General features: G+C 46.8%; 1 protein-coding gene across 1 annotated transcript in view; it reads left to right on the top strand.

The window, feature by feature from the left end:
- Positions 1–8,334: 8,334 nt before the first annotated feature.
- The window catches only part of KIF26B (kinesin family member 26B), a 317,496-nt gene continuing 306,420 nt past the window's right edge, over positions 8,335–19,410 (top strand). The window contains exons 1-2 of the mRNA XM_052806304.1: positions 8,335–8,665; positions 8,939–9,340. Coding sequence (XP_052662264.1) covers positions 8,603–8,665; positions 8,939–9,340 — 465 coding nt within the window. The 5' untranslated portion in view covers positions 8,335–8,602. The remainder of the gene's footprint in view (positions 8,666–8,938; positions 9,341–19,410) is intronic.

Raw genomic sequence — 19,410 nt, 5'->3', positions numbered from 1 at the left:
GGGGGTTAAACCACGACAGGCTGTTATGTTAAATTGGCTTTGTCAAACTGATGCAGCTTTATGTCTGAACATTGCTACCAGCTTAAAGCTGGCTCTCTCCAGTTCAACTTGCACCTGCTCACATGGGCACAAGCTACATGGATGTAACCAGTAAAAGGAGCTTTAAATCCAAACAAATAACGATCCAAGTAGGTCACACTGATTTCATTAAGGCCATTTAAACTTCCATTTGTGTTAAACTGGTAAAACTTTCACAAGCAGGCAAGCCCTCTCTAAAGAATAGAAGAGACAGTTCTGCTGAACTTGGTGACATGAGGTAACATATTCCACTCCGCCAAAGCTTTCCAGCAGTGGGAAGAAATACCCATCAATTGCTGCCAGCCCACCTCTGAAACCATGTTTGTGTTGCTAGCTGCCAAGCTATGGGATTGTTTTCCCTGTCATGGTGTTTGACAGAATAGTTATGGTTCAGAAAAGAGCCACATCATTAAGGCAGTGGGTGGGGACATGCTGCTGAGCACAGCTGCCCCTTGCTTGTGTTGCTTCCAGGGACAGAGCACAGCTTGAGGGGACAGACGGAGACTTTCCTAAAGCTGTGAGCATGCCTGCCCTGAAACCGTGCAGCAATACTTTACCCAAGCCTGCCTGGGCACAGAGATAGGCTGTTGGTGTCATCTCACCCACGCTGACTTCTGTGCTCAGTGACAAGACTGCTCATTTGTTTAAACCTGAAAGGAGTTCCTGTGCACAGCAAACCAAGCTCACCCAGAGCACCGGCCTCACGATGTCCCTCTGAGGAACAGGTATGCCTTACTCATCCCCTGCTCTGAGCAATCCAGAGCTGTGTTGCCAAGTCTGAATGTCCTTTGATGGGCAGACACAAAAACTGCAGTCATCTGGGTCCAGTCATGAACCCTCCTGGACTCCCCTGATGGGTTATTCATGTAGTCAGAGCAGGAGAGCATGAATAAGCTAGAGGAAAACTCATTGTGGTAGGCAGGGAAGGGCAAAGAGCAGCTTTCTATACCTTTCTTGGCCACAGACCTGCGTCCACAGGAGGTGGCAGGTCTAGCCATGGCTCTGCCTCCCCAGCTGCCAAGCGAGCTGATGAAGAGAGTGATACAGGGACAGAAACGTGTCTTTCAAGGCAATGACAAACTAGGGGCAGGTAACAAAGAGGTGTGAGGGAAATGTCAGGCAGATAAGTCAGTCATTAGCCCTCTGCAGTTGCTTCATAAAGAATATAATCAGCATGGAATGATGTACAGCAAAGAGAAAAATGGAACATTAAAATTTTTGGAAGTCTGCATGCTGTAAGGTTCACTTTTAACCCTAAACTTGGTGATAAAAGAAAGGTATGAAATGTTTGAAAAGGAGTCAAAAAAGGGTTTCAGGTGAAACAGATGCTCATAGATCTGGAGAGCCTACCGTTACAAAAATCTCAGGAACATACTGGGGTGAGACCTCTGATGTAGCTTATCATGAATGTAATTCTCTGTTGTTTGAGCAGTGAGTTGAATTAGTTCACCTCAGGTGGGCTGAGGGGCAGAAAAGAAACGCCTGCTGCCTTTTATATAGTGTTTCATTTAAGGTATTTACACATTCAAGACTCTGTTAGCCTCGTTAGTGCCTGTGATGCCAGCTCTGTTGATGCCAGCTCTGTTGTTGATCTGTACCGCTGTAATTTACTCCTGCAACAAGAGAGGATGCAGCATAAAAATGAGATGATATAAATGCTTCACTGTTTGTTTCTCAGGGCTACCTGTTCATTTCGCTATGTTATCTCTGCTTACCCCCTTCCACGCCATCTGCACTGCTTGCCTGTGTCCCTGGCTCCTAGGGTGCAGCAGGCACACACACTGGCTTTGCACTTGCTACCCACCAGCAGCCGCTTTGCCTGTTTTCTAACTTTGGCACATGCTGGCCTATATTCCTCCTGTTAATGCTGCTATTTGTTTATGCTATTAATACCATCTTCTCCCCTCTTCTATCCAAAGAAGATTACTGAGAATAATTCTTTTGGAAGATGTTTGTCCTCTGCCCCTGAGGTAGTTAGGAGAGTCTTTAAAGAACGTTTAAAAGGAATCCTTTACCCTCTAATATCTCCAGCTGATGTCCCTGTGCTCAGGGAGAATCGCTAGCAGCATGCCAGAGCCAGGTCCTAGCAGTTCAGGCTGCCACAGGCCCCCTCAGCATGGCTCCACTGGCCCAGGCAGCCAACAGACACTTCCACTGGGGGCTTCTGTCACAACCCCACAGATGCCAGTGGCTGCTCTTGCATTACCCTGGATGTGGCTCCACCAAGCCTGGCACGGCAAGCAATTGATGGCTTTTCCATGTGCCCACTGAGGCAAGCAGGACTTCTAGACAAGAAGCAGCTTGCATCTTTCTCCTTCAGAGCCTGCGACTGGCTGTTGTTACTCCAATATTTTCCTGCTCTGTTACTGTTCTGTGTAAAATCTGCATTGCTAGAGCTTGGTGCTTTGGGATTCACAGGTACTCCTGCTTTGTTCCATTTTTCAGGCTTGTCTTTACTTCTGGAGTTGCAATGAATGCTTATTGTGGCTGAGTAACAGAAAATGGGATTCTGTCAAATTTCAGTATTTGAATTTATGAACTTAACCGAAATTGGCTGCAGACTTGTCATTGCAATGCATCCCACTGCATAAAATGACTGTAAACTTCTCCATGCAACCCTGCTCTGTGAGTATATATACATGCATGACACCGCATCCTTTATTACTTATGAAACACATATCAATATTGTATTAATAAGTAGGCATTGATTTTTACTGAGAACATAAAGATTTATGAAAGTAGGCAGTGCTGTGTGGCAGAAACTATGAAAGCAGTTTCTAGAAAATCTATGAAATATTTTATATTTGAGATATAAATCCAAAGAGACAGCCCTTCGTGGAAAATACATTGCTATTGTTATTGGGCAAGGGTGAGATTTAAAGGCAACTGGTTTGCAAAGGAATGAGACTCTTTCTTTGTCCAAATTTGAACACAAATGGCTTCCTTTTATATTACAGGGAGATTGAAGGAGGCTCTCAGTGGAGCAAGGAAAGCACAGGCTAAACACCTGCACAATGGCCCTGAGGCAAAAGGGCTATGCTAAGCAAACAGGGAGACATACCCCTGTCAGGCTGACAGTAAAACTCTGCTGTTGCTTGGAGTAGGAAAAAGTATAAAGTGTGCTGATGCAGATCTGCTGGTAACAGCAAGAAGTAGAAGCTGTAATAAGGACCACCTAGAGAGTTCCCTGTCCATGTTACACCACCCAGAACTAGGGATTATAGCAGTGCATGAGAAGTACACATTTTCCAGTGTTGGTCTTTTTTTTATGCGGACACACAAGGTAAATCTAGGGACTGATTTAGAAATTGTGCTACAGCAAACACCTCAGCATCCAGCTCATACAGAGGAAATGCCCAGTCTTAATTCTTCATGATATCATACTCAACAATTGTCAAGAGCAAGCAGAAAAACACACTCCAGAAGCATAGTATATCCCAGATACTATAGAAGGAGCATTACCTACACCATCAGAAGTACAAATGCAGTCTATACAGCTGATTTCCTCCTGTACTGCATGAATTCCTAAATCCTGCAGAATACTCGGGCTGTGGATATGTGTGTTTCTGCTGATGTGTGTGCTATACAAAAGGATAAAGGACTTAATGTGCTAGAGCTTTTTTGCTGAAATGATCCTATGCTTTGACAAGGGGATGAGAACAAGAACTGTAGTGGTTTTAGAGAAGAAATGTATCAAACTGGGAAAGTTCTGGTGATTTTATTTGTAGCTCTTAATAATTAGCTATTTCTATCTTTACAATTAATTCTTTGTCACTATTACTACAAATGCCTTCAGTTTCCTCCCTGTCCCCCAACGGACTCCAGCTTATTAATATGCAGCTTTAAGCAAGTATCGGAGCTGTCATGCATTTCAAATCTCCCTGAGGAAGCTTTTTAAAATTGTAAGTAAGACCCGATACTGAGACTTATTAGCACCAAACTTGGAAACAAAGCTTCTGTGCAGGCAGTGATGACTCTTCAAGTTACAGTTGCTGTCACCCTTTTTATCCTGAGATTTATTATAAATGTGAATACCTCAAAGGACTTCTTTGATGCAACCAGTATTTCCAGCTCTCATAAACTGCTGTTTATTCATAGAACTGGGCTTGTGCCAGCATCTCAGGTTTGAGTGATGAAGCTGAACTTCTAGGTCAGATTTAATTGCACCCACACCGAGATACACTCGGAAGAAATCCACTGAAAGCAGCAGAGTGATAGTACACCACCACAAATGCACTGCAGTGTGATGGAGAAACTGGAAGTTTGTATACTAGCTAAAAGACAGGTCACAACAGTCCCTAGAGGTGCAATATCTAGATGGAGATCAAAGACCACCCTCAATGCTTTGAGATGAGGTTTTGCTCGAACCTCCGACACTTTTGCCTGCATCCCAGGCTGTGGCTCCTGTCTGCTTACTTATAAATGTCTGAACAGCTCCATTTTTTCAGCTCTGTCTGAAATTAAGAACAATTAGTCTAACTTCTGAACTGCTAGCATAAATGATTTGCCAGGACTAAGGTTAAGGCAGATTCCCATGACTACCAGTTACGATAACAGAAGAAATGTGTGAACTTGAAACTGAGAGGTAGCTGTGTAGCTGCATGTCATTGGCATGTTGGTGATTCTGCTAACTAATAGTCTTTCTTTAGTGACACACGGAGCAGGAGGGGTTGTAGGAGGAAACCTTATCAACTTCCACACAAGGGAGCCTAAAGAGAGGGAGAAAGCTATACCTGAATGCTTCTCAGAAAGGCATTAACCCACAGAAAGCGTTCCTAGCAGAGCTTCTTGCTGGAGTGATACCATAGTGTCCTATACTTTGGCCAGCACAAAATAACAAGAACTGGAAAGATTTTAGCAGCAAAATATCTCAAAGCGGAGAATTTGGAACATCTCAGCTTCCAAAAATTTTCACAATTCAATAAAGCCTTTCTCGAATGACCCAAAATGTCAGGAGGGAGACAGCGGCACCAACAGCAACAGAGCCATCGCCCAGGCTCGGCCAATAAAGACACACAAGACGGCAAGTTGGAAGAGGAGCTCTCTTCTTAACGGTTCCCCCAAACCCGAGCTGTGAGCAGGTGGAAATTTGCTACTGAGACTCTTCAGGCTCAGAGGACAATTTCACTGTGTTCTGAGGTCCTAATATCCTGACTGGAGGTGTTCTTCCTCCTCACCACTCACGACCCTACTTCTCCACCTCAAACCAAACTTCGCCATCAGCTAAGGACTGAGAAAGCCGTGGGCATCCTCCTCAAGATCCTGCCATGTGGATGGGATCCGGTTTTCCCCCCCGGGCTACGCCATCTGCTCCACCGCCCCCTTGCCAGAGATGGCCTCCCCCTCAGCCACCCTGCCGGCAGGCACCCGGGCTGCCAGCGCCTCCCGAAGCCCCGGCTACGAACCCAGCTGGTTTGGGCTATACTGCTGGAGCCCTCACCCAGCCGGGCAGCGGGCAGGAAGGAACACAGGGAGGGGGGATGCCAGGCGGGCGGAGAGCAGGCACCCCACCACAGGCCCAGCTCTCTGGGGGAGCACGGCACAGAGCGGCACACCGGTAGGATCTGGCCCCGGGAGCGGCCGGGCAGAGGACCCCGGTTACCGTGCCCTGCCGGGGAGGCAACATCTCCTCCCCTAAAAACCCTGGGGGGAGTTCACCCCCGGAAAAAGGCACGCTTGCAGCCGTACCCGGAGAGGAGCCCGATCCACCCCCGCCCCAGGGACGGCGGGCATTTCTCTGGAGGAGGGACAGCGCTGCACCCCGTTCCGGTGCCGGTGCCCCGGCGGAGCTGGCGGCTCGCCCGCTGCCCCCGAGCGGGGCCGGCGGAGCGGTGCCCGCCTCCTTCCCCGCGCCTCCCCACACGCCACGGCCACGGCCGCCGCCCGACCGCCCCCGCCGCGCGCCGCCGGCAGAGGGCGCCCGCCGCCCGCCAACGCCGCGGGGCCGCGCGCCCCGCCCCGCCCCGCCCCGCCCCGCCGGGCCGCGCCCACCGCCGCCCCTCAGCGCCGGCGGCGCCGCTCGCCTGCGGGTTACATGGCCTTACCCCCCCGCCTCCCGCCCAGGTGGGCCGGTAAATTGGCGGTTTAACGGTCGGCCCTGCTGCTCGCCCCACGGCGGGGACCGGCTGTGGCGCGGCGGTGGCTCTGGGGAGGGGGCGTGGGTCGGCGGGCGGCACCCGCCTCGAACCTGCCGGTGCGAGCCGGGGAGGAGCGCGGTCACTCACGGCCCGCCTCGCCTCCGGCGGGCCGATGCTTTCCCTCCGCTCTCCCCCTGCCCGGCTGCTGGGAGCCACGCAGCCTTGAAACGCCGTTTTGTTCCCCGCGCTCCGCCAGCCTGCTGTAAGGCCCCGCCTCATGGCCCCTGCCCGAACCGTCGAGGGGGTCCGCGCACTGCCCCGGGCCCGAGGACCGGTGGAGAAAGCGAAGCCGGGGTGCCGGCAGAGCTCGGCCTCCCGGTCCCCACCCGGCCCTGGCGTGCCGTTTGGAAGCTGTCAGCGCGCTCGTCAAGCTGCTGCCCCTTGCCCGCAGGATAGCCATCATCTCCTGAGGTAGGCGCACACAGGATGGCGGTCACTGACAGAGCAGATGTGGTTAGGCAGGCATAGCTAGCAGCTTGGTAATTAAAGGCCTGCTGAAAAACGATGCAAATCTGCCAGTTCGCCACCAGAATCGCTGAGCCCAGAAAATGAGCAGTTACACACCGTGGTGCAAGTGGCACGTGGCTGCCTACAGTGTCTTGGGGCCTACGGAGTATACCTGCTCTGTACTGTCATAGACCTGCACAGCATTTTCCTGCGTTGCCTTGTCATCCCTATCACGTCTGCCTACAGAACAAACCACGGGATCTCCGCATGCGGATTTATGTGAAACCCATTCACATGCAGTAGGAGCTAGGGTGCATCTCCTTTGTTTGCCTGTTTGATCAGCTTTTTGGAGGCACCTGTGTAAATGCATAAGGCACTACTGATGCAGCCTGGCTACCTTGGGCAGCATCGCTTGTGTCAGCTTTAGATTAAAGCTTTCTTAACCAGATCCAGAATGGCTGTTCCACTCTAAGGGTGATAACCTAGTGAAGTTAAAACACAGCAGAGCATCTTGCACATCTTTACCGCTGGCAGAGTATCTGTGAAAACAGAAAGGCACTGGGAGATTCCTTGCTTAGTGATGCAGTGGGCTGGTTTTGTTCCCTCACGGCTGTTACAGCCCAGGTACATTAGGGATGCTGGAAGGATGCATTTATATGCAAGTAACAATAGGAGGTTGCAAAGGTGGATGGAAGTCCCCTGTGTGTTCTGCCCTCCCAATTGCATCAACCCATCCGTGTTATGACCCTATCAGAGGATCTGGCATTTAGCTCTTTATTGTATCCATTTCTGAGAAAATCGCCAACTTGTTTTGAGGAGGAAGATTTATTAGAGATGATTGTGCTATCTGCAGGATTTGAAATAAAAAAGGATATGTAACCAGATACATGATGTGCAAAAAGAAATCATAATTAGAAGGGAAAGATTGATAGGGACACAAGTCTGTGGAATTTCATTATGAAGAGACCAATTTATTATGCCCTTGACTGCAAGTTAAATTAATACACGTAAAATTACAACACAGAAAAGAGATGCCAGTGACTGTCATAAAAACAGCTTGCTTTTCTTTCCTAGTTATTTAGGGAGGATTGGAAACACTTGTGAATCATGTTCATTAAAGCCTTGAATAGAGGCAACTAACCAATAACTGCGGTGGAAGCAACAAGGTTCCCCCCTCCGCCCGCCCGCCCTTTTCAAGAAGAGGGGGGAAATCACAGACGTCAATCAAGAAATACTGCAAAATAAAATGGACCCTCCTGGCAGCCGAGGCATCGCGTAGACCTGCGGTGAGGCTCCGGCAGTCTGCTCGCAGCCTCCGGCCGGCAGCCCCGCCGCTGACCGGGGAGTGCACAGGGCTCTGCCGCCCGGCTCTTCCCTTCCCTTGCAAAACTGTCAGGCCCAAATGGGCAGGAGGATATTGGCTGCGGGGGACGCGGAGGCTCCTCCCAGAGCCTGGATCCCGATATTTTTGGAGGATTTCTTTTAACTCAGTTACAAACCTTGGCGAAGGAAACAAGTTGCCGCGGTAGCGGGGGCAGAAGGCGTCCCCGCTAGGGCGACCGCGGCTCCCGCTCCTGCTTTACCTTCCTAAAGCTACCTTGGATGCTTCGCCTCACTTGCGGAGGAGAGCTGTGCTGCCTGCCGGGGGAAATGCTCCTACTCTGGATGTTGCTGTTTCTGTGAAAACAAGGGTTGTAAGGGAATGAGAGGGAAGACAATGAGGAAAAACCGACCGGGAGAAAACCCCAGCCCCAGGCGTTTTCCCGAGAATTGACGGCGCTTTGGGGCTGAGCGATCCCGTCGGAGGCGGCGGCGGCGGCTGCGCCCGGCGGAGGGAGCAGCCTGCCCACTCCGCGGGGCACTTCCCGGGACCAGCTATTCCCTTCGGATGCGGACTGGGAAACCTGTAGGAAATTCTCCCGCCGCGCTGTGAAGCCACCATGAATTCAGTGGCTGGAAATAAGGAGAGGATTGCCGTCACGGCGCGGGGCAGAAAATACGGGGTAAGTTGTCGGCGGAGGGGGGGGCTCGGAGCGGTGACCGCCGTCGTGCCGGGGCTCCCGCGCCCCTCGCCCGGCGGTTACCGGCGCCGCCGGCTATCGCCCCCCTCCCTCGGCCGCAGCCCCGCTCAACTTCCGCGGTGCGGGGCGGCGGCTCCGGGCGGCCGCGGGGGCGGGCGAGGCGTGGGGGCGGCCGCGGGCGCGGAGCGTCCGAGCGAAACTTGCCGGCGCCGCCGGGCCTCCCTGCCTGACCCGCTGCTCCTTCTCCCGCTCCAGGTGACCGACCCCTGCTCCCCCACCAAGCCCGCCGCCCCCTTCTCCCCCGAGAGCTGGTACCGGAAGGCGTACGAGGAGTCCCGGGCGGGGAGTCGCCCGGCGCCGGAGGGAGCCGGCTCTGCCCTGGGCTCCTCCGGCACCCCGTCCCCCGGCTCCGGCACCTCCTCGCCGGGCTCCTTCACCGGCTCGCCGGGACCCGCCTCGCCCGGCATCGGCACCAGCTCCCCCGGCTCGCTGGGCGGTTCGCCGGGCTTCGGCACCGGCTCGCCGGGCTCCGGCAGCGGCGGCGGCTCCTCGCCGGGCTCCGACCGCGGCGTCTGGTGCGAGCACTGCAACGCCCGCCTGGCGGAGCTGAAGAGGCAGGCGCTGAAGCTCCTCATCCCCGGGCCCGTCAGCAGCAAGGTGAGCCAGGGGCTGGGGCGGAGCGGGGTGGGGTGGGGGGGTGCCTGCGCGGCGGGGCCGCAGCCGCCTGGGAGCGGCCCCCCCCCCCAGCTGGTGGGGCAGCGAGCCGGCTCTCCCTTGGGGCTGCTGGCCACCGGGGCTCCCCTCGGCCGGTGTCACCGCTGAGGGTTTTAGGGTCCATTTGGGTTCTCCCCCTTCTTGGTCTTGTTCCCTTTCCCCATCCCCTCCTCCTGCTTCATGTGGAGCAGGGCGCCTCTGTCTTCGGGCGGCATCTGTGACAGTCCCTCAAGCTCGCTCCTTGCCTCCCCTTTCATTGCGTTGACGGTGGTTTTGTGTTGTTATTTCCCGACTACTTGTTCTTGTTCCCAGTGAGGGGCATGCAAGGGTAGGAATGCCACGCGGGAGTCGTTGGTCCCTTCCCCTTTGGGTTTCTTTGATCCCTACAAGATGGATTTACAAAATACCCTGAGACTTGGCAGCCAGCTTAGTGGTAAGGCGTGTATGGTCTGATGCCCATGGTTTGTACTTCCATTGCGGGGCCAGGTGCAGGAGAGACCCTCCTGTAGCACCAGGTTCAGATGAGGCGTTGAAATGCTGTGTGAGCCCAAAGGTCACCCAGGGAGGCTGCTGCAGACCACGGCATTGGAGCCAGCTCTCCTGGGTGTCTCTCACACAAGGACAGCTTGGTGATGCTTCTCTCTTACAGAGAAGCACTAGATTTTTTTTTTTTTAGTGTGGTGTGTTGGTTTTTTTTTTTTTCTCCTAATAGGAAGACTTAAAAATACTCAGGGCTGTTGGACCCTGCGTGATCAGTTGAATAATCCTGTGCCTGAAGAGCATGCAAGCATTTCTGAAATCTGGCCTCAGGTTTTAAGAGTTGACTGATCATGGATAGAGTTGGAAGTCTGCTTTCTGCCTCTGTTGGGGAATCTGGTACCTCCAAAGGCATACTCTGAAATTCCTTGTTTTTGTTTTGTTTGGCATTGCTTCTTTTTTTCCCTGTTTGTTGTGCATAGAAAGATTAAGGCTAACTGCCCTAAAAGAGTGACCAGCAGCCCTTGGCTGACCCCATGCTAGCAAAATAGTAAGCATTGGGTTCCTCCATAGCAACCCTGTGAGCATTGTATTGTCAATGGGTTTACAGCTCCCAGAATGTGATACAAGGCAATTTTGTTTGCCCTGTTGGGTCCAGGTACTATCAAATGGTAATATTTACTCTTCAACTTCAAAGAGTTTTCATTAGTGGTTGCGATAAAGAGGTGTCATGGAAAAGAGCTGACTGCTGAGAAAGGGTCCCTGGTACTGCTGTTGTGTTGTACTTGTACTCTCCATTATTTATGTGCTGTTTGCGAGGGAGGTTGTGCTCTCTTGAACAAAAGGCTCGAGGGTGGTTGTTACCTTGTCTCAAGAGCTGGCTTAACTGAATTATTCATGAAAAGGGAAAGGTGGAACCACCAAAATTAATAGTCAATTTAACCATATTAATACATGGTTGATTCCCTGGAAAGTGGCCCTGTACTAAAATCTTCACAAATTTCAGGCTGTGTGATTTGGTAGTGATTACCAGCTGTGGGTATAGGTGTCAAATTACTGATACAGGTATGTCTCAGAATAACTGAGATTGGGGGTGGAGGGAGGATAAAAAGTTCAGCATCAAGGCTTTGTATCCCTCGCACAGTGTTAAATAGAAATTGACAGATTCTGCAGTCATGTAAAGATTTGTACAGGCTTCTCGTATTGTAATAGTGGTAGTTGTTGCCCATCCTCGCCTTCCTGAGATGTTACCCTCATGTTACTATTATTTGTTCTGTTCTGTTGTTCGCATAGTTTAGCTGATGGTGTTGTACAGGCCAATCTTTTTTCACGTCAGTAGTAAGCCTTACTTCTCTGTCTTTAGCCCCCTTACCTATGTTCTTTTTTTCTTCTTACACCTTCTTTCCAAACCTTCCAGTTCTGTAGGAGTACCACTTACAAAACTGTTAATATCCAATGCGTGCATTTAGAGGGAAGGAAGGAGGCACAAGTAAGGTGGTCTTTGCAGGCTCTGGTGACCTTCTGTCCTATTTGCTATGCTTAATTGTACTTGTGGGCTCAATCCTGTTGAGGAGGTACTCTGGCCTTTTGCACACAATTCCCTTCTGCAGATGGGTGCTATCTGGCTGTGGCTATTTGCAGAAGCATCCCTTTCTTTCATCCTTTCTGGCTTATTTACAACTGTTCAGAACTGTCTGGGCTTGTGATTTCTGCCTTCAGCAGACACTGCCCAGCACAGTGAGGCTTTGGTCTAGGTGATATGGGATACAAATATCACGGCTGGTGCCATTGACTTCTTTGGGTCGGGTATGCCGTGCTGGTCTTGCAAGTTTGTTTTTGCTGGCATCCGCGGGGTAGCCTGATCAGTGTCTGCTTAGGGGAAAGCAGGGTGTTGGCATGGGCTCGGCCAGGGCCTGTGAGCTGCTTTTGTAGGTGTATGCCACAGCAATGCTCTGAGGTTGTGCTCTGAGCGCAACAGGTACAGGGTCTCTCGCAAGAATCTGGAAACCTGTCATGTGTCTGAGGAAAACTTACTTTGGCTTGGGTTGAGGCTGGAGTCTACCATGCTGTGTTAATGTAGCTGGCATTTTTCAGGGTCCTGTGAGGTCTGCTCTTGATTACTGCTATGGGAATAGGTTTTTGGTGGGGTAGAATTGATCCTGCCACTGAGTTCAGTGGAAGAAGGAGCAGATCACATTCCTGGCTCTGGGTATTCCCTCAGAACTTGCAAAGCATCTTACAACTCAAGACTGTGGTGCCCAGTAGGACACAGCTAATTGGTGATATGCCTTTATTAGAACAATTAAATGGAGCATTTAAGTGTATCAGTCATCTTCTAGTCAGCCAGATCTAGCTGACTTACATGATTTTTGTTGGTGCTGTTGAAGACAGCCTAGAAATTTCATTAGCATTATAAATATAGTCTGTAGCACCTGTTTCACACTTATACTGTATTTAGAAATGCACATAACCTGGGGTATTGTGTGTTGCAGAACAAACAGAATATGAGGGTATCTGTGTTTTGACATGTATCTAGTAGCAGATATTGGAATCTGCAGTAACTTAGGCAAACGTAAACCTACATTGATGTTTTCTGCAGCATGCAATCATGTAAAGGTTTGTGTATATCTGCAAAGTGGAATAGTATACTTAATTGCTGCATAAACAGACCAGGCTTTATGCATGAAGCTATGTACTGAAGCTTTTAATTTGATACAGAAAAAGCCACATTTGACCTAGAGCAAACTGCTTCTGACTAGCTCATTGTTAGTGTTGAGGTGTTGAGCTTTCAGTTTTAAATAGAAGCATTCTCTCCTAATATGTCAACAGGATGAAAACCTGGGATTTGGTTGGGTTTTTTTGTTTAGTGTTGGTTTTTTTTTTTTTGTTGAGGCACAAAGGTAAGGAATATATAACTACAGTTGTGCTACTTTATTTTAACTATTTAAAATGCCAGGTTCCCTGCCACTTATAAAGAGGGAAATGCTAAAACCTTGTTGTTTCTTTTTCCCCTCTTGTGATACAGATGTGACTTAATGATGTACAGTAATTATGTACGTACAAGGGGTTATGCTTCATGAGAATTAAATCTTATTGTAACCCCTATGCAAAGCATGCCCATGGGAAATGACTAGCACAGGTGGTTGTTATAGTTGCACATTGCAGTTTGTAACTGAGAGGATCTTAGAGCATTTGGTGGTAATTGTGGGATTTTTATTACAGTGTCAAACATTTGCATGATAAGGATTGCCTCAAAAATTACTAATATTGTTTTTTTATTTTTAAATTTTAAGCTTTTTCATGGGCTATATTTTCAGAAGGGCATCAGACAAAGTTCTAGTGTAGAAGTTTATGGCATCATACTCCCTGTTTATCAGAATTTGTGTGAAATCTGGTTGCTTTGAGTTCAAACCTGTGATATCCTCTGGCTTCAATGGAACACTAACCTTGCAGGCATCTGACAAAAGATCATTAAGTTTAACTGAAGAGTTGCTATATTTATGTGTATCAAATTATATTGTGCGTAAATATTCAATTGAATGCTAATAAGAATAGTCTCAAGCTGGCGATTATAGATTTGTTAGTATGGGATTCCAAAAATCCTGAACACAGCCTTTAAACCAAGAGGTAAATTGAATGTGTAGACATGGATAGCTGCTTGGGCATGTTGTGATTTGGTCAGGAAGTAAGGATGCTATTTTAAATGCTAGAGATGGATAGCACTCATGTTGTTAGGTGGTTTATATTCTGGACTATCCCCTAGCTAAAAAGTCTGTGCTTCTGAGTATAAGAATTGGGTAAATTCTGGTTTAGTGCAGTGTGTCTGTGAAGAAGGAAGGAAAGGGCTTGTATTCAGGGTACAGTTTTTTGTTTTCTTTTTTCACAGATTTACTGATGTTCTATCTCACTTTTTGCTTGCATATTGTTGAATTAGCCTTTTCTATTTCAGAGGTGTTCAGTAGTCAAAGACTTGACTAATAATTATTAATAATGAAGAAAGCCCTGAAACTGATCTAATGAAAAATAGGTTCCTGTTAGCTTGTAGCTACTTTAGAAACATTCCCAATAGAGACAGGACAGTAATGAACCCTTCCTCAAAGCTTAGCAAGTGGCAGAATAATGGAATTTCATTTCTGTCCAGACCTTTAATTTGTGAACAAGCACAGCCAGTCTGTATGGTGACTTAATTCACTGTGCAAAAAATCTCAGGCACCTAATCATTTCATCCCAACTAATTGTAATGCAGATAGGATTATTGCATTAGAAATGTGATTTTAAATGGCCTGAGGCAGTAATTTGTCAGCATTTGGAAGGATTAACTCCATTAAAGTTTAGGCAACAACAACCATTCTTTTGTGTTGCATCACAAGTCACAATACCAAACATTTAGTGTAACTCATCTGTGAATCTTCTTGCAGTTGTATGTTTCCTGGCAAGTTGGGAAACCACAAACTACCTCACTTGCACTGGAATTACAGCTGCTTACAGAGGTCCAGAGGAGACAAACAGATATGCCTTCACCCCTGATGAATTAACGTAAACCCTTTTCTAGGAGCAGCTGGAAGTCTTGCTGCCACAATCCACTGTGTCAACATGTGAAATGATATAAATACTTCTTTCAAGCTTGCAAATATCTTTGAGTTAAGGGTGAAGATACTGTATATTAAAGACTGCTTTTTAGGAAGCTGTCAAAACTGCTAGCTCTGCAGCTTTCTCCATGGGATCAAAGAGGCTTGCCATTACTGACTGCCCTGGAAATTAGGAACAGGCCTATGATTATATTTAATGAACTGAGACTATAGTGTTTTTCCTATCAGAAAAGAAAATACTTTTAGACAGACCTGTTGTGGTGGTGGAGGGGAGGGGGAAGTATTGATGTTTTATCTGAAGTGAATCTCTATGGAGGAGCAAAACTTTGATCGAATTTTGTGGTTTTTTTTTTTCCCCTTTTTACTGAGACTTGGCCGTGCATCTGAAAACACTGTGTTCAGAAATACACAGTCAATGCTTAGTCTGTAGCTGGCCTCTTCATGCCAGGCTATTAAGTGACAAAGTTCCTTCAAGGTGCTTTATACATGCCATGAACGCTGCACCGATCTCTAAAATCACGTTGTACCTTTAGATAGCCTTATTATTTTCCTAGAAGTAAATTTTGCAACATCCGTAGCAGTCTTGTATAACAAGCGTAGGATTTGGGCGTATAATTTTGGAAGGGGAAGAGGAAAAAAGGTAGTCCATGCTGAATTCCCCAGACAGCGTTAGAAAAAATATCACATATTACCAGTACGGGCCTTTGGCATGTAATGGGATTCATGCCTGTGTCAGCAGATTATTAGAATGTTGCAGTGCTGTGTATGTAGGGTTGAAAGACATTGCAGTTTTGCCCCATCAGCAGCTGTAGCCTTTGACATCATATAACTGGGGTGCTTCCAAGCACTGAACTTGCAGCCCGCCACCACAATAAAGGTGTCATGCTCTATACATAATGATGTAGTAGGAACTGTAGCATTTTGTGACATGCAGTCTGCATGTCAAAAGCGTGAGAGATGTTCTAAGTTAAATTGCTAGCTTAGATCTTAGCAAAGTGTCATGCTGTAGCTTGAGAGGCAGGTATGTTAATAAAATGTGAGGAATACAAGCATATGGGCTCTCCCCTCCTTCTCCCCCCCCCATTGGATAAATAATTCCTAGTCCACATTATTTGTTGCTGAAGCTGCAATTCATGAACTATCCCTGACTTCAGAAAAGCAGATTGGATGTTTACTTTGAATTAAGCAAGCTGTAGTATGTAACAACAACCTGATAAACAAAATAGTATCCCAAGAGTGGAAAGTTCTAGAAGTGTCTTCCACAGTCTTTCCCATTATTGGACCAAATTTTGGTTACATTGTGACACTGATGGAAGTCACATCAGTTAATTAAGGTATTGCTCTTCTAGAAAGCAGTGGTAAAGTAATAACTGCAAGCAGTCTGCTGCAAGTCACACATTGAAATGCTGCTTCTCTTTAGAAGCTTCAGCTTCCACGTTTCAAAGACTTAGCAATGTTTCATGGAACAGTTTCTGTTAACATGGGGTGGTCACTGGAGCAAGGTTGTTTTAGATGATCATACCATGGCTACATCCTTATTCGTAGGTTTATGGAACTCAAATCCCCAGTAACTTATGTTGCCCAGTTTTATTTTCAGTTGTCTTCAATGCAACCTTCCTACATTAAAACAGGGTTTTAAAAAAAATAAATAAGCATAATGAAGCTGCTAAGAACTGTGTTTAGATGTCTGGTTTTGAAACCTGAAATATATAATCAGACACCTTCTTGGTACAGTTGTAATATCCTGTAGCATCTACAGCCAGAATATTCATTTGTTTATGCTTCTTTTCCATCCAGTTCCCTCTTTAGCTGATATTACAGTACAGCTTAGTAATGTTCTGATGAAACCATTTTTAAGGTTTTTCCAAGTAAAAGCATGGACCCACACAAGACACCTCATGGGACAGGGGAATGTTGACTGGACTGTTCTGAGCTTGGGATGGAGGCTGTTCAAAAGATCCTGCAAGAAATGTCAAATACTGAAAACGCTTCTTTGTATAACATGAACTATTGCTGGCTACTTATAAAAACAGTGCAAGTGGGGGGGGGGGGGAGAGAGAGGAAAAAAAAAAAAAAAGAGGAGGTCTGGATCTGAACCTTATCAGTCTATTCACTTACATGAAATTGGCCCTAGTGAGGGGATTCCAACTTCATCATAATCAGCAGGGTTTCATTTAGGCCACAGCTCTACCTATCATATACCTCTAACCACGGAATACTTGCATACATTTAAAGCAGCAGTCAGACATGCTGCTTGGGCTGAGCAGGGCTAAGACATCCTGGCCCCTTGTGGGTTTCCCAATGTGCCTTTTCTTTCTCCTCTCCATATGAAGGTCATAAGTTAGCATCCCTGCAGGTCTCCTGTGTGAATACACGGTGGTTGCTCCCTGCCTTAGTTCTTATCAAAATGATAGATAGTTCAAATGCTTTCAATAGCCCTGCTTTCTAAACTCAAGTCCTTTTGATTGAAAGGTCAGGGAGTGACTAGATGTGCTATTACAACAGCAGATGCGAGGAGCCAGTGATCTCTGATGAGAAGGGTACTGATGAGAGCAGCACAATGCATCCAACCGTAACCTCAGCTGTAACTAGTACAGAATATAGGGATTACTTTTTAATTACTTTATGAAAGAGAAAGTAACGGAAAATATGATACCAGCTAGACAAAAGAATCAGTTTTAAGAAATTGGTGTATTCAATTGCAGCTCAGATTTATTGTTGTGGTACCAGAATTCAATTTATTTTACTTGAAATAAGACCGTGTAGTAAGGCTGTTAAAAGCTACTTACCATTCCAGCATTGGTGTACTACTTAAAATTTATTTTCATCTTCAACTGTGTTTACTTTTAGGTGTCACTAAGACCTGCTATTCTGTTCAATCTGTACTATTAAATAGTATAGTCTATGGTTGATCTTGTATTTCTTATATATTATAAAATATTCTGTGTTTTCTGGGAGGAAAGAAAAGATTTCAGACTAAAGAAACCTTCAGACTGGTTTCCTCTTCTCAGCTTTCCTCTGAAACTGTATTCAGTAGTAGTCTTTGGCGGGGGGGGGGGGGGGGGGGAATTGCCAAGGAAGTTCTGTTTGAGAGACCTGAGGGAACTGATGGGGTATTAAATTGGACTAGGTTTACAGTTTATGATGAAAACAAAAGACTTCTCCTCAGAAGGAACTGGACACTTCTAGATTCACATAAGTAAATCCTGTGTTGGTATAAGATTTTTGTAATGCATGTTTAAATTTGTCATGCCTTCCTATTAAACAAAGTAGGGCTGAGTCTGCTCACTTTGTTGCCCTACAAGTAGGAGAACTTAACTTACAGGCTCTATGGTATCTGCTTTGTTTGTGGCTGGTCAATGATCTTATTCAATGGATTTGGTGATTCAGGAAAAGTGCATCAAATGCCTTTTATTTTATTCTAGTAAAAAAAATACTGCAAGCCAATGTGAGTGTGGCTTTGGAAAACATTTTAAATTTCTTGCTGGTGGTGTATGTCAGAGGAACCGTGTGTGCTAGAGATAGGATATATGTATCCAGTGTGATATGACTGATGTAGAGCATCCGTCCAGGTCTAGTGTCTGTAGGAAAATCTTAAATTGGGAATACAGTCTGCTTAAGTGTTTTGGCTTCCAAATTACCTTCAAGTGGAACTTGCTTTATATGTATTTGTTTTTTTACAACTGTGTTTCAACCTGCAGATGTTCTGTGATGTATTAATAACAAACCTGTACTCTAACTTATTTCACCATGGCCCCTAAATCATAAATACTTTGACGTGATTGTTTATTTGCACCTGAGTATTCACAACAGCTTCTCTGTTCCATGGGCTTGCATGGGAACAAAATTCTACTCACATGAATGTTTGGGGAAAAGCAAATGAAAGGAGACTTTGACACCCATCACAGTAAATATTTTCTTTTTCTGAAGAAAAAGAGAAAATTCACAGTGGTTTGGGGGTTTCAACTTTGTTCAGAACTGTTTGAGAAGACACACCTCAATGGTGGAATTAATTTTCCCCAAGTTGTGCATGTTTCATTCCCTCTTTCTGTCCCACCCTCCTAATTAACTGAAGATAAATGAGGGTTCAGGAATACAACCCCTCAATTTCTGTGGGCTGCTGTGTGGTTCTGTTGGAAATTGCCTATTCCTTTTATCACAGGCGCACTTGAAGATATGAAAGAGTCCTGCAGTGCTGAAGAAGATGGTTGCTCTGGAGTCCTTTGCTAAAAGAGGGGCAGAACTTGACCTTTGCATGTTTCTGTCCCAGCTCCTGTAAGAGTCACTTGGGCAAACTCCTGTCTTACCAAAGCCAAACTTGGACTTGATTACGCTGAAGTTATTCAGGAGAGTGGGCTTCTGCCTTCTAACCAATAACCTGAATGATTGTATGCTACTATTTCAATCGGACAGTTTTATTTTTCTGTGCCTCTTAGCTAAATGAACCTCTGACCTGCTAAGTGCCAAATGCTGAAAGAATTACCCGTTTACTCCATCCACCTGACAGACTCCAGCAGAAAGCCTAGTGGGCAATAAGGCAGTCTTGGCTTTAAGCAGGCACTGAACTGCAAGAATAGAAGTCATTACTCTTCATTTCTCTATTAGTTTCACTGCTCATTTAATAGTGCCGGGCAAAGAAAAACATTAATATCCTATTCAGCAGCCAAATGCACCAAATTGGGAGTTGTGACTTGTGTGTTTTTCCTCTTTTCTAATGGTATCATTAAAATTTAACAAGTCCTCTAAATCATGTTAGTATTCCCAGGGTTAATATTGCTGAAATTGCTGGCAGTGTTCCCACAGGAAGAGTTAACAGTGGCTGAGGCTGTGCGGCTGGCATTTGTTGCTTGGAGGGAGGTGTTGGGACTGGAGAAGCCCTGGCACCAGAAAGGCACAATGAACTCTTTGGTGACGGGGCATTTGCAATACACATACATATTCTTTCCT

The sequence above is a fragment of the Harpia harpyja genome, chromosome 13, assembly GCF_026419915.1.
Source record: "Harpia harpyja isolate bHarHar1 chromosome 13, bHarHar1 primary haplotype, whole genome shotgun sequence".
Classification (NCBI taxonomy): domain Eukaryota; kingdom Metazoa; phylum Chordata; class Aves; order Accipitriformes; family Accipitridae; genus Harpia; species Harpia harpyja.
This window is presented reverse-complemented; position numbering and strand designations above follow the sequence as displayed.